Source organism: Ochotona princeps, chromosome 2 (genome assembly GCF_030435755.1).
Source record: "Ochotona princeps isolate mOchPri1 chromosome 2, mOchPri1.hap1, whole genome shotgun sequence".
Taxonomy (NCBI): domain Eukaryota; kingdom Metazoa; phylum Chordata; class Mammalia; order Lagomorpha; family Ochotonidae; genus Ochotona; species Ochotona princeps.
In genome coordinates, this window is record NC_080833.1 from 42,223,777 (window position 1) to 42,248,284 (window position 24,508).

The following is a 24,508-nucleotide window of genomic DNA, read 5'->3' on the forward strand; positions in this document are numbered from 1 at the left end:
GTGTTGAGAAGCGTGCATTCCCTTGTGGATCACTGATTAGGGTGGGAAGGATCAAGAAATAGCGGATGGTGGATGAGATCATTATTTCCAATTTTCTTTTTCTTCTTCCTTTGTCTGAGGAAGGGGGGAAAGAAGGGAAGAAAGTGCACCGCTATCCCAGCCGTATCAGTACCCGGGGGTGGGGTGGCCACCCGATGTCAGCCCAGGGTCCCCAATGTGCAGCATGCTCTGAAGGTACTGTTCAAGTGGTTTTGATAGTTCTGAGATACTGTTAATTTTGTTGCTCCAAGGTTGAGGAATTGCTTCCAAGGTCCATTGGTTGACATAGTCCACTTTAGACTCTCTGCCCAGATATTTCCTGTCAATGCTCGGCTTGGAGAATTACCCTATTTGTTCTGCCCTCCATCCTCTGTTACAGTACTAGATGTCCTCTGCAGGCCCCAGTGAACTGCCATATGCTCCATGTGCATCTGGCATGCTGCCCTCTGCACTGTCTTTAGCAACTGAGGAGGCCCAGTTCTGACATGCACTTCATAGGCAGACCACAGAGCCTGTGATTTTCTCTGTGGTTGGAGTTCAGAATTTAGGGGTCCAGTTGGGTGCTCCCCCCAAAACTTCACTAAAGGTCACCCTGGAACTAACTCGTGTGTGCCAAGCAGTATGGGGTCACCCACATCAGCCTACATGCACACTGGTTGTTGCAGTTGTCTGGCCAGTTCTGTCTTCAGCCCCATCTCTTACAAAACTGATGGATGCTGCAGCCCAGCCTAACCCTGCCCACCACACACTCGGCCCTCCTGTATACCAGGGGCAACCACAGCCCAGTTGGAGTGACCTCTGAAAACCCTCACCAGGCCTGCCACCAGCCCTGGTTTCTGCGCATGCTAGCAAATACAGCATATTGGTCTGGTCTGTCCCGCATCCCATTTGACTTTTGCATATACCAATGAGTGCTGCAGCCCAGCTCAGCCCAACTAACCTTACTTTCCAGCCCACACTTATACTGATGCGTGCTACCACCTGTCCATCCAGGTCCACTCCCAGCCCTGGTTCTCAGGCTCACTGGTGGGAGCTATAGCTCATTGGAGGGGTGCCCATAGTTTCGCTATTAGGCCCGCTCCCAGTCCTGAATCATGCACTATCCAGGTGGTTCTGTGGTCTAGCCTGACAGGACTTGCTACCTATCCACTCCTCATGCCCCTCCCCCGTCCACCCTGTCCCAGCACTTGCCAGCTAATTCTGCAGCAAAGCTGTACCAACCTGCACTTTCTCTGGCTCGTGTATGCACCAGTGGCTATGGTCACTTAGCCTAACCTGGCTCTCCTCTAACCCAGTTCACATGTAGGCTAATGGCTGTTGTAGTGCTTCCCAGCCTGGTTTGCCCCAGTCCCAGTTCTCACTCTCACCAGCAGGAGCGGTGGCCCAGCATTGGAGTCTCCTCTGCCTCCGTATTGTGCTCACTCCCCTTCCCCAAGTGTTACGTGTGGTGGTAGGCCCTGCAGCCCACTGTGGCATGCCCTGCCCCTCCTGGCATTTCCTGGTGGGCACCTCAGCCTCGTCCGGCCTGGCCTGCCCTGAGTCTCGGCCCTATGGTGAATTAGTTGCTGTTGCAACCCAGCCAGGCCTGTCCTGCACCTTGTTCTTGTTCTCACATCTACCATTGGGTTCTATGAACTGGCTCAGCCTGACCCGCCCCTAGACCTGAGCCACACGTATGCTGGTGGGTACTGCAACCTGGCCTGGTCTGGGCTGCTCCCAGTCTTGGTTCTTGTGCTCACCTGCAGGGACTATGACTGACAGAGGCTTCTCTGTCAAGTCACCTCCCAGTGGCAGATCTCGTGCACACCGGTGAGTTCTTGGCCCAGCCTGACTTGGCCCACCTGCTGTCCTGGCAGGTATAGCGGCCTTGTCCAGTAGGCCCACACCCATTCCTGCTCTCACTGTTGGGTGCTACAGTCCAGCCCTGCCTGGCCCATCTGCCGAGTTCTAACCTAGCCTATCTTACACTCACCCTGGCTCTCATGGGCACTATCAGGTACTGGAGTCTAGCCTAGTATGGTGCTTTCCAGACCCAGTCTAAAGCCATGCTGAGGTATACTGCAGTCATGTCTAGCCCAGTTCACTGCCTCCATTCTGGCTCTCATGCTCACCAATGGGACCCACAACCCAGCAGGGGTGTCCTCTTAGCTCCCTGACCAGGCCTGCTCCCAGCCACAGATCTTGTGCATGCCAGTGGTTGCTCTGACCCCGCCTGACATAGTCCATCCCGTGTCTTGGCCTTTGCCATCGGTTGCTGCAGCCTGTCCTGTCGTGTCCCACCCCTAGTCCCAACTCTCACTGGTGGTCCTCTAGCTCAACCCTGCCTATCTTGCCCCCACCCCTGGCTTTCATGCAAACTGGTAGGTGTGATAGCAGCCCAACATGGCCCATACTGCATTCTGATTCCTGCACACGCCAGTGTGCTATGATTTGGCCCAGCCCTGCCATGTCTGCCCCTTCCAGAACCAGTCCACAAACTTGCTGACAAGGGGCACAGCCTTGCCTGGCCTGACCAACACTCAGGCTTGAATCACATGCTGTCCAGTGGGAGCCATGGCCCAGCAGGGAGTTCCCCAAGTTCTCCCACCAGGCCCACTCTCAGACCCAGATCTCATGTGCCAGTGAATGTTAGGCCCTTACCTGACATAGTCTGCCCACTCTGTCTCAGCCTTGTGTGTACTGGTGGATGTTGCTGCCAGGCCTGCCCCACCCCACATTCTATTGTTGGATGTGCCTGTGGGTGCTACAGCTTGTACCAGTCCAGCCTGTTTCCAACCCCAGGACCCATGAGTGTCTTGAGATTCCATGGTCATGCCTAGCTCAGCCCATCACTCCCCCAGCTCTTTAGCAAACTAGTTGGTATGGTAGTCCCACAGGGATGTGCCCATATATCCCACAGATTCTGCCCCTAGACATGGTTCTCTCAAGTGCTGCATAGCGTCATGACCCAGCCTAATGTTACCTTTCTCTGTTCCGACACTCCCTGGTGGGTAATGTGATCTAGCCCTGCCAGGTCAGCCCCCAGCCCTAGCTTTAGTATGTATTGGTGGGTGTGGTCAGTGGTGGTTGATGCTGAATAGCCCAGGTCTTTGGCGTGGGCGGGTATATTTGTCAGATGCAGAAAGGTCTTCCAGCTTCTTTTGTTGAAACTGCTTGATCTCAGCCCCCTTGCTTACTTACAAATACAGTGGCCTTGTTGGTAGAAGTCCTCCAGAAGTCATTCATCACCTGCAACATACTCCCTTGGTGGTCCTCCTTCCTGCATATCCCCATAACCCACTCCCTGAGCAATCCACAGTCTGTACCTGGGAGCACATGGGTTTTCCAGCCTGGTCTTCTCAAGCCCAGACTTCCCATGGGGTGGTGTGCTGGCCTTGAGCTAGGCCCACCCACTAGGGCCCCCAAGTTCATGGATGGCTTCTTAGACCTGTCTGTGGGCTCTCCCTTCCCTCCCCTTGTGCCCTGCCTGGGATCCTAAAGTTACTTTTCTGTCTCTCACTTTCCTCTGTGCACTTGAGCGCTTTAACCTGTCCTGCCTAGTTATTTGCAGCTCTTCCCCAGAGAACGTTGTCTCCCATCCAGATTTTGGCCTAGACTTCCTTCCACTTAGCTTAACACCTGAAGGACTTAATTTGAATGGTGATTCCTTCTGGAAGCTACCTCCCTCATCTAGTCCTGGTAGATAACACTCTGGTATAAATGCCTGTTTTGCTTAGACTGGAGGCTCACTGATGGTAGGAACACATTCTTTATTGTTGGAGTCATGGACCATAACAGATGGATGGATGGATTTTTTTTTAATTCTTGTTTGATGTTGACGAGGATGCATGCCTATGAGGACCGCTGATTAGAGTGGAGATGATCAAGGCATGAGGGAAGGCACGTGTGACAATGCTTACAATTTTCCTCTTCTTCCATTTTCTCTGATATCTAGGGGGATGCCATCTTCGATATTATCTTAGAAACCCCAATGTAGAGAAGAAAGTTCTGAAGGTATTGCATGAGTATCTTTGATTGTTCTGAGATGCTGTTGATTTTGTTGCTCCAAGGTTGAGAAAATCCTTTGAAGGTCCATTGCCTGACAGAGTCCACCTTAAAGTCTCTGTTCACCCAGACACTTGGTGCCAAAGCTCAGCCAGAACAGTTGTCCAACTTGTTCTGTGTTTCATCTGTTGCACCCAACCCAAGCCTCTCCCCAAAAAGTGTAGCCCAGACAACTCTGTTAAGCAGCAAAGTTTATTGAGGAGGCAGGTAAACCAACTGGCTGGGGTCAGCTCTTCTTTCCTTTAGAGAGTGTCCCTGAGGTGAAAGTTAGATGGGTTTTTTATAGAAAGAGTGAGTTATACTTTTATAGAAAGAGTGAGCCATGGGAACCAGGTGAGTTGGACAGCCACAGGAGGCTGCCATGGGAACAGTGGGTAGGCTCAAGCAGCCACAGGAGGCAGTCATAGGAACAATGAATGAATAAATCATACGGTATTGATGACTGGAGCTGAGGGTTGCTGGCAGGGCAAGTTACTCCTTGTGATCTGGCTCAAAAAGTAGGAAAGTGGCAAAGCAAAGCATTTTGTACAGAAGCCTAAAGAGCAGGTTAGCAAACTTATGCAGGCCCGAACCAAAGTGATTCCATTTTGTGACCGGATTTTACATGTCTTCTGACGTGGCACTTACCATCCTCTACAGGCCGAAATGAGCTGGTCAACTTGTCCCTCATTTGCACCTGGACATGCTGTACACTGGACAGACATCAATAATTGAGGAAACCCAGTCCCAACACATACAAGATTGGACCACAAATCCTATGATCCTCCCTGTTGCCAAAATTTTGAGTCCAATAATCTGGTTTAGGACCAGAAACCTTGCCTAGGATGACCGCAGACCTGACTCTTGCATGTGCAAGCCAGTCCAGGGTCCAGTTCAGTCTGTTACCTGCATCAGCCTGTGTATTGGTGATTGTGGTTGCCTGGTCAGTTCCATCCCTGGTCCCATGTCTATGCAAACTGACAGGTGCTTTGGGCCAGCCCAACCCAGCCTACCATAGACCTGTCCTTTGCACACTGGCAGGAACTGCAACCTAGTTGGGCTGACCCCCAATAACCTCACCAGGCCTGCCCTTGGTTCCTGTGTGTACTTGTATATACAGCAGACTTGTCCGGTCTGTGCTGCATCCCAGTCGGGCACCTGTATATACCTATGGATGTTTCAGCTTAGTTCAGCCCACCCCATCCCATCACTCAGTCTACACATATGCCAACAGATGCTGCTGCCATGTACAGCCTAGTGCCCTCAGCCCTAGCTCTTGTGTCCACTAGTAGGAGCTGCAGTTCAGCAGAGAAGTGCCCATAGTTTCCCTACTAGGCCTAGTTGTAGTCCCAGATCTTGGGACTAGAGGATAGTGTAGTCCAGTCTGACATGATTTGCACCCTGTCCTGGTGCTTGTCAGTGGATGCTGTGGCAAAGCCCAGCCAGTCGGCATTTATCCTGTCTCTTGCATGTGCCAGCAGATGTAGTGGCCTGGCCTAACTTGGCACTCCTGCAAACCCAGCTTGCACGCAGGTTGATGGTTGTTCTAACCTTGCCTGGGCCGGCCCACCCACAATCCAAGCACTCACACTCCCAAGTGGGACCAGTCGCTTCTCAGGGGGCACCCCTGCAGGCCACTCAACAGGCTCACTCCTGCCATGGGGTCTTGTGTGTGCCAGTGGGTACTGTGGCCCTAATCTGGTATGGCCCATCTTGCCTTGATATTTGCCAGTGGGTTCTGCAACCTGGCTCTGCCATCCTGTACCCAGTTCTGGTCCTAATGTGAACTGGTGAGTGTTGTAGATTGACTGATTTCTGTGATGAACTGTAATGAAAAAAATTGAACTTGGTTGTTTCTGTTGTTATCTCTTAATAGTTTGAGAAGCCTGGGACTGACGATGCTAGAGACTACCCAGACCTGGCAAAAGAAGCAGGTAATCGAACTCGCTTGGATCTCTGCATGTCATAGTTTATTGTGTGGGCAGTGGCTGGAGCACCCTTGGGAGCCCGGAGTGGAGCCCTGTCCAGAGAGAAGAACCTGTTGGGAGAATCAGTGAGTGGCTCCTGAGAAAGGGGAAGGAGTACTGGCATCCTTCCTTAGCAGTTCCCTGGCCAGAGCAGACAGTAGCTGAGGATCTGATGTGCCAGCCAGCAGTTTATGGTGATGGTAAAGGGAGCTGTAGGAAAGGTAGGGTCATTAGAACTTGATTCTGGTGTGTGTTCACCTCTGGAGTCAAAACAAAGTTGGTGTCTTCCTGGAAAATAGGTGATCGCATTCAGAGTGTATTAAACGTGTGTGATGGTTTTCCTCTTGCTTCACTGAGCCAGCATGGAATATTTCTCCTCCCTAGGCTACCATGTGAGTAAAGGAGGTGATAGCAGTTCTTGTTTAACATAGTGAATTTTAGTACTGATAGGCAAAGGACTCGGGTGAACATTGCAATGCAGGGAGAGAAGGATCCACAGGTGGGTGGGGCCCCATTCTCTGAAGAGGCATCTGGCTGCTGCCTTCTCGTTCTTCCCTCTTCTTGATTGATTTATTTTTGGACCCAGTGCAATGGACTGGTGGCTAAATCCTTGCCTTGCAAGCGCCAGGATCTCATATGGGTGCCAGTTCATGTTCCGGCTACTCCACTTCCAGCTCCCTGCTTGTGGCCCTCAAAGGCAATAGAGGATGGCCCTTAGGACCCCGCACCTGCATGGGAAACCTGGAAGAAGCTCCTGGTTCCTGGCTTCAGATTGGCTCAGTTCTGGCCATTGCAGCCACTTAGGAAGTGAACCAGTGGATGGAAGATCTTTCTGTCTCTCCTTCTCTCCGTAAATCTGATCTGCCTTTCCAATAAAAACAAATCATGAGAATGAGAGAAAGAAATAGAGAGCGGGGGATTCTCCTTTTCCTGATTCATTTGCCAAGTTTGCCAGACATCCCAACACATAGACTGAGGCCCGAAGCCGAGACAGGGACCCTTTGCATTAGCAGGAAGCTGGCATTGTAAGTGGGCATTCTGTTAGCAGTTGCAGGTGTTGTCCCAAGCAGCCTTCTAAAAAAAAAAAGATTTATTTATTTATATTGGAAAGTCAAATATACAGAGAGGAGGATCTTCCATTCAATGGTTCACTTCCCAAGTGGCAGCAACAGCTGGAGCTGAGCCAATCCAAAGCCAGGAGCCAGGAGCCTCTTCTGGTTCTCCCACACGGGTGCAGGGTCTCAAAGCTTTGGGCCGTCCTCGACTGCTTTCCCAGGCCACAGGTAGGGAGTTGTATGGGAAGTGGGGCTACCAAGATTAGAACTGGCACCTATATGGGATTCTGATGTGTAAAAGGTGAGGACTTTTAGCCATTAGACTACCACGCTGGGCCCTCAAGCAGCGTTTTAACCTGTACCACAGTGCCCATGTAGACGCGGTTGTTTCTCTATCCGGAATTTGCAAGATGAGCAACCATTGCGCAGCACCCTCCGTTCCTAGCTATGGCATTCTATCTCATTGTGTCGAAGTGTCAAAAGGAAAACGTGAAAGAATGGTACAGTAGCTAAGAGGATAAATTGTGGCTTCTGAAAATAGAGGTCTGGGATGCTTTCATGAAGAATTTGTCATTTGAATTGAAAACAGACTCCGCTGAGGTAGTTTTACTCTGAGAAAATTCTCTACTTAATTTTTAATTTTCTGAAGCAAACACTGTGCTTTCTGCTAAAAGCTTTTTGTTTCACAGGTGAGAAGGCTTTAGCTGATGCGCAGATCCCTTACTCAGCGGTGGAACAAGCATGTATTGGCTACGTTTATGGTATGTGGTAATCTATATATTATTTTCGTTCTCTCTCTCTTTTTTTAAAGATTTATTTATTTTTATTGGAAAGTCAGATATACAGAGAAGAGGAGAGACAGAGAGAAAGATCTTCCATCCGCTGATTTACTCCCCAAGCGGCTGCAATGGCTGGACCTGTGTCTATCTGAAACCAGGAGCCAGGAGCCTCTTCCAGGCCTCCCACGCTGGTGGAGAGTACCAAGATGCTGGGCCATCCTTGACTGCTTTCCCAGGCCACAAACAGGGAGCTGGATGGGAAGTGGGGTCAACGGTATTAGAATTGGTGCCCATATGGGATCCTGGCACATGCAAGGCGAGGACTTTAGCTGCTAGGTTACCACACTGGGCTCTGTTTTCTTTCTCCTTTTAAAAAATTTCAGTTAGTATTGTTTACATAATTGAGAGAGATGTATGTCTGTGTGGGTCTCCAGTTACAGTGGGGAGGGTGGAGGTGTGGAGGAAGCTGGGTGGGACAGATATTTCAGTTTTTTTTTCCGAATGTCCACAGTGAGGGAAGGGGAGGGAGCTGCTCTTTGCTGTTAAGCTACATCTGCACCCGGGCATGGGAGGCAATCATTTGATGACACTTTATGGGGGAGAGTGTTTGAGGGTGTTACTTGAGTGGTCTTGGTGGTTCTGAAATGTCTTTGGCTTTGCTGTACTGGGGTTGAGAAAATCTTACCAAGGTCTGTTGGTTGATAAAGTCCACCTTAGTGCATCCACGGACCTGGACACCTGCATAGCTTGGCCAGGAGAGTTGTCCAAACCGTTCTGCTCTCTATCTTCTGACAAAGCACTCAATATCTTCTGGCCTAGATGAGCTGGCTGTCATGTCCCCCATGTGCATTTGGACATGCTGGCCTATACATGCATTTCAAGGTTGGACCAAAAGTACTGTGATTTTCCCTGTGGCTGGGGTTAGAGTCCAGCCATCTAAGTTGGGAAGTTCTTGGGTGACCTCAGACTTGAATCGAGTGTACCAACAGTGCAGGGTCAGGTTTGGTCTGTCACCTGCACCAGCAAATGCATATGCCAGTGGATGCAGCTGCCTGGTCAGTTCCATCTCCAGCCCCATCTGTCACGGGAACTGATGGGTGTTCTCATCTAGCCCAGCTCAGCCCGTCACAGGCCTGGTTTTCATGCATACCAGTGAATGCCATGGCCTAGTTGGGGTATCCCCCCAATAAGCCCTACCAGGGCTGCTCTCAGCCCTGGTTTTTGTGTGTGCCATGTTGTGCTGCAGCCTAGCTTGGTGTGTCCCACATATCATCTGGTTCTTGTGCCCACCCATGGATGCTGCAGCTTAGCTCAGTCCGCCTTGCTCCAGACCCAGCCCACATGTATACTGACAGGTGCTGCTGCCTTTACCAGCCTGGCCTGTCCCCAGCTTAGCTCTCATGCTCAGCAGTGGGAGCTGCAGCCCAGCAGGGGAGTGCCCACAGTTTCCTTGCCAGGCACGCACACAGCTTTGGATCCTATGCCTTCTAGGGGGTACTGCAGTTCAGCTTCACATGGCTCACACCTAGTCTCAGCACTTTTCAATGGGTGCTGCAACCAAGCTTGCCTGGCCCGCACCCATTCTGGCTCTTGTACATGCATGCCATTGTGTTTAGCAGCCTACTCCAGCGTGGTCTGCCCCCAGACCAGCCCACCCTCAGGCCTGGCCTGTCCCCAGTACCAGCTCTCACACTTACAGTGAAAGCAGTGGCCTAGCAAGGGTGTCCTCAAGTTCCCCTACCAGATCCACTCCTAGCCCTGAGTCTTGTGCATGCCAGTGGTACTGCAGCCCAATCTGAAATGGCCTACTCCTGGTCTTGGCATTTGCCAGTAGGTACTGCAGCCTGGCTCAGCCTGGCCCACTCCCAACCCCAGCCCTCATGTAAACTGGCAGATATTACAATACAGCCTGGCATGTCCTGCACCCCATCCTGGCTCTTGCTCATGCCAGTATGTGCTATGGACTGGCTCTGGACTGCTCCAAGACCCGACTCACACATATGCCAATGGGTGCTGCAGCTCAGTGCTGGGGTCCGTGAAGTGGATATGGAGGACAGAGCAGCTCCCCTGCTGGCAAGGCCCAGAGGATGTCTCTGCAACCACCTCAAGGTAGTTCCACCCGCCTTTGAGTGGACATCTGACCACCCTGCTGAGAATTCTGTAGTCTGTTTAGGCATTGTAATCTATAATCTATTTAGGCATCTGTAATCTATTTAGGCCACTGCGGAGTTGGTTTTTACTATCAATGTGAGCTTGGAAGTTGATGTTGCAGATAGGGCCTTTTACAATTCATGCTGTCTCTCTCTCTGCTGCCCCCATTGACCATCCTTGAACTTTAGATCCCTCCTTCTGTGATGCATTTCCTCCCTTAACTGATTGAAGATTCAGTTGTAGAATGAGGATTGTAGTAGGATTGTGTTACTGATTGATATGTGCTATCTATTGAGAACTTCTTGACCACAGGATCAGGTTGGCTTATATCCTGCTTTAAGGTGAAACAAAGGGCAGAATTATCCTTGGAAACACCCACTTGATCATGACATAAAAAGTCTGTGTCAGAGTTTGTGACTGTTCTGTATAAATAAAGGGGACAGCTTTCTTGCATTGTGCATTGATCATGAAATCGTAATGGTCCATTTCTTTTCTCTTTACACCTACTCCATGCACCCTTCTCAAGTAAGCAAAATATTGTAAAAGTTAGCCACCTGTATCTAGCAGCAACCATATATACCATACAGAGGTAGTTACAAATTTGTAACAAAAATTTAATAGGAAGTTTAATATGAAGCACATATGACATAGCTTTTAAACAGGTTCTTTGGAGAGGTAACATGAATTTCTTTGCTGAACAGCTGCTTTTTCCCCCTAAAGAGTTATTTATTTCTTGCAAAGGCATAATTAAGGAGAGAGAAGAGGAGACAGGAATCAATCTTCCATCTACTGGTTCACTCCACAGATGATTGTGATTGCCGAGAATAGCCATTATTACAGTCGAGCTAAGGCTTCTAACATGAAATATTGTTTCCTTGCATTATGACTATTCCAGTATTGGTCTTTTGTCCACCGTTTGCCATCTCCACATTCATGTATCACAAGATTCATAAAGGGATCAACTCTGCAATATTCCTTGGACATGTCTGCCACCATTTAATTGTTTTTTTAAATTAATTTTTATTTTTGATGATGTTTGCATAGTTGATCAGGGCAGGAAGAATCAAGCGTTGGGGAAAAGTGGATGTGATCATTGTTTCTAAATTTTCTATTTCTTCCTGTTTCTCAGTGCAGGGAGGCGGGGGAGAATAAGGGGAGAAGCCATACCTAGTCTCTCAACCGCCCCAGTACCCAGGGATGGGGAACAGCTGCCCAATGTCAACCCAGGGTCCCCAATATGGTACATGCTCTGAACATTCTACCTAGGTGGGTTTTTAAAGATTAATTTATTTTTATTGGAAAGGCAGATATACAGAGAGGAGGAGATACAGAGAGAAAGATCTTCTGTTTGATGGTTCACTCCCCAAGTGGCAGCAACGGCTGGAGCTGAGCCACTCCAAAGCCAGGAGCCAGGAGCCAGGAGCCAGGAGCCTCTTCTGGTTCTCCCACACGGGTACAGGGTCCCAAAGCTTTGGGCCGTCCTTGACTGCTTTCCCAGGCCACAGGCAGGGAGCTGTATGGGAAGCGGGGCCACCGGGATTAGAACTGGCACTTATATGGGGTCCTGGTGCGTTCCGGGCGAGGACTTTAACTGCTACGCTGTCACGCCGAGCCCTAGGTAGTTTTGATAGTTTTGAAATGCTGTCAATCTCACCAGTCCAAGGATGAGGAAACCCTTCCAATGTCCATTGGTTGATATAGTTGACCTTAGAGTCTCCATTTGCCCAAATAATTGCTTTCATCATTTAGCTGGGATAGTTGTCCAATTTGTTCTGTTCGCTTTCCTCTGCTGTGGTACCAGATGTCCTCTGTAGGCCCCAGGGCTGCCGCATCTCATGTGCATCAGGGCTCGCCGTCCACTGCTCTGTCTTTTCCACTGAGGAGGTCTGTTATTGCAGACAGACCCAAGGTCCTGGCACAGGCAACCTGGGTCCTGCCGGATTCCCTGCCCCCGGGGCTCACGGACCTAGCACCCACCACACAGGTGGCCTCCTCTGCATCCCGTCCTGGTTTTTAGATCTGCCAGTGGATGTCATGAACTGGCCCAGCCTGGTCTGTCCCCAGACCTGACCCACATGATTCCAGTGGGTACTGTAACCTGACCTGGTCTGGACTGCTCCTTGCCTTGGTTCTTGTGCTTACCTGCAGGGATTGTATCCTGACAAAGGAGTTTCCCAAGCTACTCTATCAGATCTCCTCCCAGTGGCAGTTCTCTTGCATACTGTTGGGTCCTTTGCCCAGGTTGATTTTGTCCACTTTTTGTCCTGGCAAGAGAAGTGTCCTTGCTCAACCAGCTCACACCATTTCTGGTTCTTACAGTTAGATGTTGCAGCCCAACCACCTGGCCCACACCCAGACACAGCTCTCACATGGTTCAGCTGGAGCCAAGATCTAGCCAAGCCGTTCTTAACACACCCTGGCTTTCATGAGTACCAATGGGTGCTTGTGTCTAGCCCAGTCTGGTGCTCCCTAGACCCAGTCCACACTCCTGCCGAGGGAGACTGCTCATGTGCAGCCCAGCCCACTGTCCCCATTCCAACCTCTTAGCTCCCCAATGAGACCTGTTTCCAGCCACAGTTCTTGCGTGTGCCAGTGGAGATTGCTGTCCACATGGGTGAGCTCTCTGCCCCCCACCCAAATTCTGCCCCCAGACCTGATTCTCTCACATGCTGGTTAGTGTCATGGCTAAGCCTAACATCACCCATTCCCTGTTCTGACTCTTACTGGTGGGTACTGTGATCTGGTCCTGCCAGATAAGCCCCTAGCTCTAGCTGTAGTGTGTGCCAGTGAGTGGTGTTTGGTGATGGTTGATGCTAACTACCCCAGCTCAGGTCTCCCACGTGTGCTGGTACTTCAGTCTGATCCTTAAAGGTGCTCCCGTTCCCCCTTCCAAACTACTTGATCTCAGCCCCCTTGCTTAACTGCACATACAGAGGCCTTGTCTATAGAAGTCCCTCAATGGTAATTTCTCACCTAGATAGGAACCCTCAAGTCCCTGCTTGCCTGCACCTGTACCATCCCTAAGTCCCCAGAGCGCACTGCTGGGAGGCCATTGGCACACACTGCAGCCACCTGACGGGCGGCGTGAGGTCCCTAGCCAGGCTTGGCACACATTTAATTTTTGTTAAATTTATTTTTTAAGGTTTATTTTATTCATTTGAGAGGCTGAGAAAGAGGGAGAATCTTCTATTCTCTGGCTCACCCCCCAACTAACTGCAGTGGACAGGACTGGGTTGGATGGAAGCCAACTAGGAGCTGCTTCCTGGTCTCCCTCATAGGTGAAGGAGGCTAGGCACCTGGGCCATTTTCTGCTTTCCCAGTTATTAGATTGGAATAAAGCAGCTGAGATTTGAATCAGCACCCATATGGGATGTCAGCACCACAGGTAGCAGCTTTACCCACAGCTAAATCACAACACTAACCCCCTCTATGTGTTTTGAAAGAGTTAGAGACAAAAAAGTATAATCGATTTTCCATCCACTGGTTTATTCCCTGGAAGGCTGCAATTACCAGTGCTGCTGGGCCATGCCAAGGCCAGTTTTTTCTGGGTCGACTTCATGGGTACAGGGGCCATTCTCTGTTGCTTTTCTCAGGTCATTAGCAGGAGTTGGGTCAGAAGTGGGATCAGCAGCTGGGACTTAAGTTAGCACCTGTTTGGAATGCTGGCATTACAAGCAGTAACCTTACCCACTAGGCCATAATGCTGAGCTCCTTCTAAATTGCAGCTTCTAAATAATGTCATAAAGAACTTTTTTTCCTTAAGATTTGTTTTATGTATTTGAAAGGCAGAGTTACAGAGAGCAAGCGAGGGAGCAAGAGAAAGAATTTTTCGGCTGCTGGTTCGCTCCCAAATGGAGCACAACAGTCAGGGCTAGACCAGGCTGAAGGCAGGATCTAGGAGCTTGTTCCCCATCGCCCATGTGGATATAGGAACCTAAACAGTTGGGCCATCTTCTGCTGCTTTTCCAGGTGCATTAGTAGGGAGCTGGATTGAAAGTGGAACAGCAGGACTCCAACTGCTACATAAAGAACTTTCTTACTTTCTCTCTCTCTCTTTCTTTTAACAGGGCATTATATTCCACTGATTAAATGTATCCTAATACTTTCAATCTGTTACCTTTTAATGGTTATATGGGATGTTCCCAGTCTTCTTTTTTTTACAACTTCTAAAAATATTTTATTCCAATAAAAAGTATATTCAAGGTATAAAATGTGATTTGATGTACATGTGCATTGTATAATGATTACCACAACCAAGTGCATATCCATCAGCACCCATGCTGTCCATCAGAATCCCAAAACTTTATCTTGTGACTGAAGCTATGTATGCTTTGGCTGACATCACTGCTTTCTCCCAGCCCACAGCAGCATTTTTAGTGCCCACTTGCTGCTCTGGTCTTGGGAATCTACTACTGTTTGTTTAGTTGTGGTCCTGTTATCCTACTTTAGTCATTTTACTTCTAATTTCTGTTTACTATAAAAATACTGTTATGTGCTATCCTAGTATTGCTGTGATGAAGCTTTGTACATATCCAGAGTTAACTTCCTTTGAGATGTAAAGAGATTTCTAGTAGTGAAGGTTAGTGAACACATGCAGGATGTATGAATTGAAAAAGAAATCTTGTACCTCCTCGTTTGTGCTGGGGACAGATGTCCCTGTCACTGTGCTCTGACAGGTCTGCCCCTGGTTGCATTGCTTGGGTTGAGAAGTCATGCGCATATTCTACATGGATTACATTTTTTTCCCCTAGGGTGTCTTGGCAAGTGACAGAGAGAGAGAGAAAGAGAGGGAGAGAGATCTCTTCTATCTGCTGATCCATTCTCTAAATTATTCCAGTTGTCAGGGCTGAGCCAGGCATGTGGGTGGTAGAGACCCAAACATGTGGGTCATCTTTCTGCTTTTCCCAGGCTAGCAGGGAGCTGGGTCAGAAGGGGGGCGTATGGGACAGGAACCAGCACCCATATGGGATGCTCGTGTCAAAGACCTGCGAGTGGTTTTATGCACTATGTTACATACCTTCCCAGCAGTTGTAAATGAAATATTAATTCTTGTGTCTAATTTATTGCTTCTATGTTTTGTTAAAAAGCCCCACAATATTTGTTTGGAGAATTATTTTTATTTGCACAGTAATGATGCATAGTGCATCTTAGTAAGATGTTGATAGTCAGTTTACTGTTCTACCCATGCTGTATGCTAAGCAAAAGCATAATACTGGAAAGAAAATTAATGTAGTATTCTGCATTGCAGCTCCATAATTCCTGTGCTGCGGGTACTGCAGTTTTGTTTATTTTCCCATGTAGGCGATTCTACTAGTGGGCAAAGAGCTGTCTATCACAGCTTGGGACTGACTGGAATTCCTATAATTAATGTCAACAATAACTGTTCAACTGGTTCTACCGCATTGTTTATGGCCCGGCAGCTGATTCAGGGAGGTGAGTGCTTGTTTGTTCAGCATATTGACATAAATGTAAATCGTTTCTCCGGATGGTCAGAGATTATTTCTTGGGAATAAAAAATGTTTATGTGTAACTCACATTATAAAACTACCCTTTAAAGTGATACAGTTCAGTATATTCATTGTTATGTGACTGTCTCCATTATGTAAGTTTAAACATTTTCTCACCCCAGAGAGAAACCTCTGTTAGCAGCTACTCCCCATCTGTTTCCTGTCTCTGGATTTGCCTAGTTCGAACATTTCTATAAATGTAATCATAGGATTTATTATTAGGGCTTTATAGGGACTGAGTATCTCTTAGTCAACAATTCAAAATCTAGAATAATCCAATATCTGAAGTATTCCATAATCTGGAACTTTCTCCAGGAATTATGATGTATAGTGTTAAAATTGTCTGAGTAAGATATTGATCTTGAATTTACTGTTTTGCCTGTGCTGTAGGCTAGACAAAAGCATAATTCTGGGAAAAAAATAATGTAGTATTCTGCATTACAGCTGTACAATTTCTATATAACAAGTACTGCAATTTTTGTTTGTCAGGGGATATTTCAGGGACTAGACCACCCCTTTATAAAGTGGGAACCAGTCAGAGTCCCACAAGAACTATACTCATTTTGAGGTCTGTCTCTAGTGACTTATGAGTGGCCCCCTCATTAGGCTGTAAGTTTAAATGTTTTATCTTAAATTTAAAAAAATTTATTTAAGAGATATAGTCAGAGAAGAGATGGAGGCCTACCTTCCACCTGCTGCTTTACTTCCCAAATACATGCCACAGCTGGGGCTAGGCCAGCTGAAGCCAGGGGCCTCGAATTCAGTCATGGTCTGCCATGTGGGTGCCAGGGACCCAGGCACTTACGTCATCCATAGCATGCTGCCTTAAGGGTACTCATCAGAGAAAAACCTGTGATTGTAAGCAGAGCTGAGACGTGAATCCAGCACTCTGTTGTAGGATATGGGTGTCCTATGTGACATCTTAACCACAGTACTAAATGTGTCCCCAGGACCAACTTTTCAAGGTTCTCCCCCTTCCCAGTGTTGCCCCATTGAGGACCAAGTTCCCAAACCCTGAAGCTATCGGGGCTACACTGAAACCATAGGACATCCTTCCTCTGAAATGTTTTAGACGTCAAGTGTGGTTTCTGCACATTTCCATGGTAGTCAGAAATTTTATTAGGACATTGAGACTCAAGGGAAGAGGTAAGTACCATCTTGATTTTTTTTTATCCTGTATAGGATATGTAAGAATTTTCTTAGTAATTTTTTATTTATTATACAATTTTGTAGGGTTATAATACATTTTTGCATATTATAATATAAATTGGCACACTTGTGGTATTTAATAGTATTTTGAGTGAAAATCTGAATCTAAAAATAATTACATTTTCTTTAAGGTATGGCAGACTGTGTTTTGGCTCTTGGGTTTGAGAAGATGGAAAAGGGATCTCTTAAAGGAAGAGTGAGTCTTGTTCACTGTTACTTGGCGCTGTTGTAGTGCTGTGGGAAGAGGTGACCTATCTGTGGTTATTGGGGCCCATGAATAAGCAATGTAAAACACCATTTTGCAGAGTTATGAAATTAGTCAGTATAATCCAGAAATGTGTGTATACACATAGATCTTTAGGTTTTAAAACCTTTAAAAAATCTTAGAGGTGATTTAGTTCAAATTTTTTATTTTACTGATTGTTGAAACCAGTATTTAGAGAAGTCAGGTGACTCAATTTGAGGTTCATTTATGCATCAAATTTGTAGAAAATTAAAGTGTGAGACTTTTGGTTCTGGATAAAGGCTTATCCAAGTTCTTGTAGCCAATCCCTCCACTGATTAAAAAAAATCTTAGAGTGGAGTTCCAAACCCTGGGAAAACTGGCAAAGGAGAGAAGCTGAGTGTGCAAGCTGGACCTTCATTCAGGCCACAGTTTCTAGGCCTGGGCCAGGCCAAAGCCAGGAGTTCTTCTGGGTCTCCCACATGTGAGCAGGGGCCCAGGGACTTAGGCTATCTTCCACTGCTTTCCCGGATGCATTGGCAGAGAGCTGGATCAGAAGTAAGCAGCCAGGACTCAAACTGTCTCTCCAAAGGATGCCAGTGCTCAGGCAGTGGCTGCACCATAGTGCTGGCCTCAACGGCTACTTGTTAAATTTTGTTTTTTCCCCTTTCTCTTAGTTTTCAGATCGAACCAATCCAATGGATAAGCATCTTGAAGTCTTGATCAATAAGCATGGGTTGTCTGCCCACCCAGTTGCTCCTCAGATGTTTGGGTCTGCTGGAAAAGAACATATGGAAAAATATGGTATGTTCAAAAGAACTCGAGGATTCAAGATTGGTTATGTACATGTGGTGAGAAGCAACAGATGTTTACTAATAAGCTGGGGGACACCAGGATATATAAAACATAAAATGGTTCCTAAATCACATAGAAGAAGTAGTCCCTGTAGAATTTCAGTGTAAAGAAAATATTTATATATAGGACATTCAGTACCTAGAGTATGGCATAGTAAGAAACTGAAAAAGGACAGCTAACACTATTAATTGTGGCCTATAAACGAAGGCTGATTGGTTCTCAGTACAGTCAGAAGACAGAAATCTTGCCAGAGCTGATTTGTAGTGTTTGAATCCATCAGGAATCTATCATCATCTTTCATTCGGTGGTGTTTCATGAGGTTAACATTTCATGTCTGGTTTTTGTTTTGTCCACCCCAGTTCTTTGATGGCCAGCAACCGACCTGTCTTAGTTGGATTTTCCTCCTATTGTGTGGTTCTGAGCTTATGCTTCATGTGCTACGAAATAAGAAAGATAATTACTTGTGAAAATTCAGCATTCTTTGTAGGAAAAAAATCGCGAGGATTGATAGCCAGAATAGAGTAATCAGAAAGGAAAGAATGCCATTGCCATTGTTACCATTTGCTAACAAAAAACCAGAATATTAACATACTAAAGGGTGTTTTCTTTCTCTACAGGAACAAAAATCGAACACTTTGCAAAAATTGGGTGGAAAAATCATAAACATTCAGTTAATAACCCGTAAGTATTTCAGACATGAGATAATGAACACCTGTGTCATTCTATCTTGTAATATGCATATTGTACACTTGGAAGTGCAAGACCTTGAAGATGTTATTGACTTTTGACTACTCTGAGTTCTAGATTTTGGCTTCTTTATATTTAAAATGTCATTTAGGCTTAATTACTTACGTAAGATTGTGAATGACTAGTACTAAAAGATATGATTGATCCTGCTTTTCAGCTGTAGTGAATTTATTTTGATAATTTAAAAAATTTACTTATTTATTTGAAAATCAGGGAGCTCCACTGGCAGTCAGGTGAGAAGGGGAGTTCACTGGGAACTCGGAAGATGAGCCCAGCCATAGAACTGTAGGTCCTGCTGGTTTGTTTGATCCTTCCATGAGCAGAAACCGAGAGGCAGAGCCCAGGCAGTTGGGAGTGGGAACAGCTTGAATTTTGTGGCCCATATTCCCACCAGTGCCTCATTGGGTGCTATTTTGTGAACTGGGACAAAGGCTGTTGGGGGAGAGACAATAGCAAGGTGTGCATGAGGTAAACCAAGGGAAAACTCACTTCTGGCCCAATACATTACACTGATCCCACCAGCAAAACAGTACTGACTTGGCATCTCATGATTCCAACTAAAATAGGTGCAGGTTGCACCCAGACTAATTGCTAGCAGGTTCTGGCAAGAAGAGGAAAAAAAAAAGAAAATCTATGCAATGGGTACCACTGATAACCATGTGATCTAGACTAAAGTTACAGCCGGTGTCTCTCTAATCCCATTGCCTGCTAGAATCAGAAGTGGGAGAAAGACTGAGCGGGCAAATGGTATAGCCACAGCATGGGATCACAGGGGTTGGAGAGTGGTGAGGCAAGAGCTGGGGCTGTGTAGACCATGGTAGAAACACAGTATGGGAACCGGGGACTGAAACTCACTTGGAGGGAGTGACATGAATGACAGAAAATGAAGAGTGGTTCATTGAACGGGATCAGTAAAGTCAACCTGTAGACATGTGGACAACTCAGCTTAAAAACCAAGGAGAAGAATCTGCTAATTGTAATGGCCAAAGGCAAAAGAAGAGACATAGGAACAATGAGTAAGGTTACTTACACCTCCCCTGCGAAGGAGCAAAATTCTATATCAACCTCAGAGTCAACCTAAGGAAGACATAGAAGAACTGCTGGATAAAGACTTTTAAAAAATTGTTATAAAGCTTCTTAAAAACAAGGAGAAATGGGCCCGGCATGGTAGCCTAGCGGCTAAGGTCTTCACCTTGCAAGCACTGAGATCCCATATGTATGCTGATTTTAATCCCGGCAGCTCCACTTCCCATCCAGCTCCCTGCTTGTGGCCTGGGAAGGCAGCCAAGGATGACCCAAAGCCTTGGGACCCTACACCCTCATGGGAAACCTGGAAGAGGCTCCTGGTTTTGGATTGGCAAAACTCCAGCCATTGTGGCCACTTGGGGAGTGAATCAACAGATGAAAGATCTTCCTCTCTCCTTATCTCTGTACATCCGACTTTCCAATAAAAATAAAAATAAATCTTAAAACAAGCAGAAGCACATATAGGAGTTTGAGAACTATGTCACCCAGGAAATAGCAACACTGAAACAAAATCAAGCTGAATTATTAGAAATGAAGTGATTCAGTGGAAAGCTTCAGTAATAGAATGAGTGAGACAGAAGAACCTCAGAATTGAAAGATACCTTCTGTAATAACTCTGAAATAGTAAAAAAGCTGGAAGAGGAACTGAATCAAGCTATGAGAAGCATCCAAGGGGTTAGGGACACCATTAAAAGGCTGAACATTAGTTATAAGAGTGCCTGAAGATATGGAAAGAAAAGCTGGGTTCCGAGATGTATTCAGTGAAAGAATGATTGAACACATCCCTAATATAGAGAATTTGGAAACAAAATATAAGAGGAGCACAGAACTCCAAATATGGTTGAGCAAAAGTGATCCTCACCATGATACATCATAATCAAGTTCTCTTCAGTTGACCATAAGGAAAAGTTACTTAAGTATGCATGTGAAAAAATTAACTTACAGAGGAACTCCAATCAGACTCACAGCTGACCTCTCAGACGAAATTCTACAGGCCAGAAGAGAATGGAGTGACTTGTTCCAGATCCTAAAATGGAAAAAATGTCAGCTCAGCATCTTCTCAGACTGTCACGGAGTAAAACTGGAGAGCAACAAGTCAAAATACCCTAGAAGATGTGCAAATACTTGGAGACTGAACAACATGCTGCTAAATGAACAATGGATTATACAGAAATCAAAGAGGAAATTTTAAAAATTGCTTGAAATGAATGCAGGCATCAGCACAACGTATCAAGACTTGTGGGGCACAATCATGGCAGTTAAGAGGATAATTTAAATCAACGTTTATGTCAGGAAAGTAGAAAAGCACAAAGAAAACATGCTAACAATACATCTGAAAGAGCTAGAAAAACAGTAGAAAAATAATCCCAAGATGAACAGGAAAAAATAAGTAATCAAAATAAGGTGAGAAATAAACCAAATAGGGAACAAGATCATAAGATCAATGAATCAAAGAGCTGGTTCCTTGAGAAAAGGAACAAAATAGATTCCCCATTAGCCCAACTAGTCAAAAAAGGAGAGAAAAGATACAAATCAATAGAATCAGAAGCAGTAAAGGGAATGTAACAATGGATACTTCAGGCATAGAATAATCAAGAACTGTTAGAAGCAACTATACACCAACAATTCAGAAGACCTAGAAGAAATGGATAGATTTTTGGACACATACAATCTACCAAAATTGAATCATGATATAGTTAATAATCTAAACAAATCTATAACAAGGACAGAGATTGAATCAGGGATCATGTATTCCTCTCAACAAAGAAAACCCGGGACTAAATGGCTTCACTGCTGACTTCTTTTTTTTTTTTAATTCATTGATTACATTGTATTATGTGATACAGTTTCATAGGTACTGGGATTCTCCCCACCCCTCCCGCACCCTCCCCCCATGGTGGATTACTCCACCCTGTTGCGTAACCGCAGCTCAAGTTCGATCACTGCTGACTTCTACCAAAGGTTTCAAGAAGAGCTTACCCCAATCTTGTGCAAGCTGTTAAAAACAATACAACGAGAAGCAATCCTTCCAAACTCTTTCTATGAAGCCATCATCATCTTAATGCCAAAGCCAGATAGAGACACAACAGAAAAAGAGCTACAGACCCATATCCCTAATGAACACAGATGCAAAAATCCTTAACAAGATACTAGCCAACATAATCCAATGATACACGAGATAGGTCATTCACCTGGACCAAATAAAAATTACATTGAGGTTCCACCCAGCTCCAGTGAGATTGGCGTTAATTCAGAACTCAACTAACAACACCTGTTGACAAGGATGTGGAGAAAGGTACTTCACTGTCTGTGGTAGTGTAGGCTAGTACAACCACTGTGGAAGTCAATATGGAGAGTTCTCAGACAACTGAAAATTGATCCGTATGACCCAGCTATCTCACTTTTATGCATATATCTGAAGGAAATTAAATCTGCATAAGAGAAAGTGACTTGCAATCTTGTATTTACAGCAGTACAATCCATAGTAGTGAAGACATGGAAACAATCTAGATGTCCATCGAAAGAGGAATGGGTAAAGAGATTATGGTGCATCTACTCCATGGAATACTATTCAGCCATTAAAAAGAACAATATTCTACCATTTACAACAAAATGGTCCCAACTGGAGACCATTATGCTCAGTGAATTTTAATTATAAAATCAATACTGTGGTCTTCACTGTAATATCTATGCATGAGAAAATATAAAAGTATTTAGCTGTCAGTCCCAAAAGAACAAATATTGTATGTTCTCTCTGACATAAGGCAACCTTCATGCAAAATACAAGATCAATAGATATATAGATAAACATGCATGTACATACAGTCATCTAGAGGAACTGTATAATGGAGACAAGCTTATCACAAAGTGAAGATACATTGTAGTATGCATGTCTACTTCTGAATATAAGATGGGCTACCAACAAAACTCTTTGACAATATTATGCTGTCCTGTCTACCATTGTCTATACCTACAATGTCATGATACACCCGCATAGCAGAATGATGGATTTGTGACAGTTGTTGAAGGCCTATAGCATTGTCATAGGGGAAAACTGGGGAGGAGGCGTGAGGGGGAGAATGGAAGGAGAAACTCTGAGCCTATGGAACTGTATCATGAAAAAAGAAAAGAAAAGAAAGAACAAAACACAACAAAACAAAAAAAGAACTCAGAGGGAGAGACAGAGAAAAATACTCTTCTGTCCACTAATTTACTCCCAGTGGAGCTTCCCCTAGATCGCCCATGTGGGTGGCATGGGCACAAACACTTGAGCCATTCTTACACACATTTTTAAACAATTTTTTATTTTTTTGCTGGAAAGTCAGATATACAGAGAGGAGGAGAAACAGAGAGGAAGATCTTCTGTTTGATGGTTCATTCCCCAAGTGGCCACATTGGCTGGAGCTGAGCCAATCTGAAGCCAGGAGCCAGTTCTTCCAGGTCTCCCAAGCGTGTGCAGGGTCCCAAGGCCTTGGACCATCCTCGACTGCTTTCCCATGCCACAAGCAGGGAGCTGGATGGGAAGCAGGGCCGCTGAGACACAAACCGGCAACCACATGGGATCCTGGCACGTGCAAGGCAAGGACTTTAACCACTATGCTGTTGCGCCAAGACTTTTTATCATAAGGAGCTGGATCAGAAGTGGAATAGGGAGCGCATGATCCAGCACTTGCATGAGATGCCAGTGTCATAGGCATGGGCTTTGTCTACCTCTGCCCCACCATAGCAGCTCCGTATTGTGCTAAGTTTAGTTTGTAGTAACAGTTAACATTTTGAGTAATTCTTCATAACTTCCCTCATTTTGTTGTGAGCAATTCAAACTTGCATGTTAGTAACTGGGATACATCTTAATTACTTTAGTGTCATTGACTATTACTCTGATAGAACAACATGGTCATTTATATTCTAAAAAATAATTTGTGGATAGGCATTTGGTATAATGGTTAAAATGTTGCTTGTAGAGAGCAGCATGATAGTGGCTAAAGTCCTCGTCTTGTATGTGCTGGGATCCCATATGGGTTATGATTCGTGTCCCAGCTGCTCCGCTTCCCATCTAGCTCCTTGCGTGTGGCCTGGGATAGCAATAGAGGATGGCCCAAAACTTTGGAACCCTGCACCCCAAGGGAAACCTAGAGGAAGTTCCTGGCTCCTGGCTTTGGATCACCTCAGCTCTGGCTGTTGTGGCCGGTTGGGGAGTGAACCAGCAGATGGAAAATCTTTCTCTGTGTAAATCTGCCATTCCAATAAAAATAAACAAATCTTTAAAAAATATATTCATAGCAATGGATGACTCCCACACTTGGGTCCCTGCCACCATGTGGGAATTCCTGGCTTTGAGCTTTGGGCTGACTTCACCCTGGCTGTTGTGGGTATTTGAAAAGTGAATTAGTGAGTGGAAGCTATATCTTTCTCTATTTTCCAAAGAAAAATCCAAACTTATTCATGCTTTTTTACCTACCTTTCTTTCTGTGGGCCTCAGTTTTTAAAAATAAAAAATCTGAAGAAAACCACATCAAACACATTATAGATGCATAATCTTTGAATCCCCAGTGCTTAAAGTAATGCCCAGCTCTAGAATGTATTTAATGCTTGCTGAATAAAATCCATCTATTATGCTTGCTTCAGCAGCACACATACCAAAGGTTGGAACAATAAAATTCATCCATTAAGACCTGAGTTCATGCCATGTAACTGGAACCAGGCAATGAAGTAATAGCGTCTAGTTTTATCAAATTCCAAGTATGTGTCTCTGTGTTAGGCTTTTTATGTATATTTTCATTTAATATACATTTTTTAGGGAGCCTTAAGTTAGAGTTTTTTTTTCTGTTTTTGTTTTCTAAGGATTATGTTTCTTTTTGAAAATGTTTTATTTAGTGCCAACATAGTGGCATAACATGTTAAGCTTCTACCAGTGGTGCTGGCATTC

At 45.7% G+C, this 24,508-nt stretch overlaps 1 protein-coding gene and 1 pseudogene across 2 annotated transcripts in view; one reads left to right on the forward strand and one right to left on the reverse strand.

The window, feature by feature from the left end:
* SCP2 (sterol carrier protein 2) overlaps positions 1-24,508 on the forward strand; it is a 90,597-nt gene that overhangs the window by 4,804 nt on the left and 61,285 nt on the right. The window contains exons 2-7 of one of the 2 annotated variants that reach the window (XM_058655265.1): positions 5,939-5,996; positions 7,774-7,845; positions 15,316-15,447; positions 16,862-16,926; positions 17,631-17,757; positions 18,426-18,489. In XM_058655265.1, the coding sequence (XP_058511248.1) occupies positions 5,939-5,996; positions 7,774-7,845; positions 15,316-15,447; positions 16,862-16,926; positions 17,631-17,757; positions 18,426-18,489 (518 nt within the window). The remainder of the gene's footprint in view (positions 1-5,938; positions 5,997-7,773; positions 7,846-15,315; positions 15,448-16,861; positions 16,927-17,630; positions 17,758-18,425; positions 18,490-24,508) is intronic. The other variant, XM_058655273.1, reaches the window with a different exon arrangement.
* On the reverse strand, positions 10,849-11,014 carry LOC131479577 (small nuclear ribonucleoprotein G-like; annotated as a pseudogene).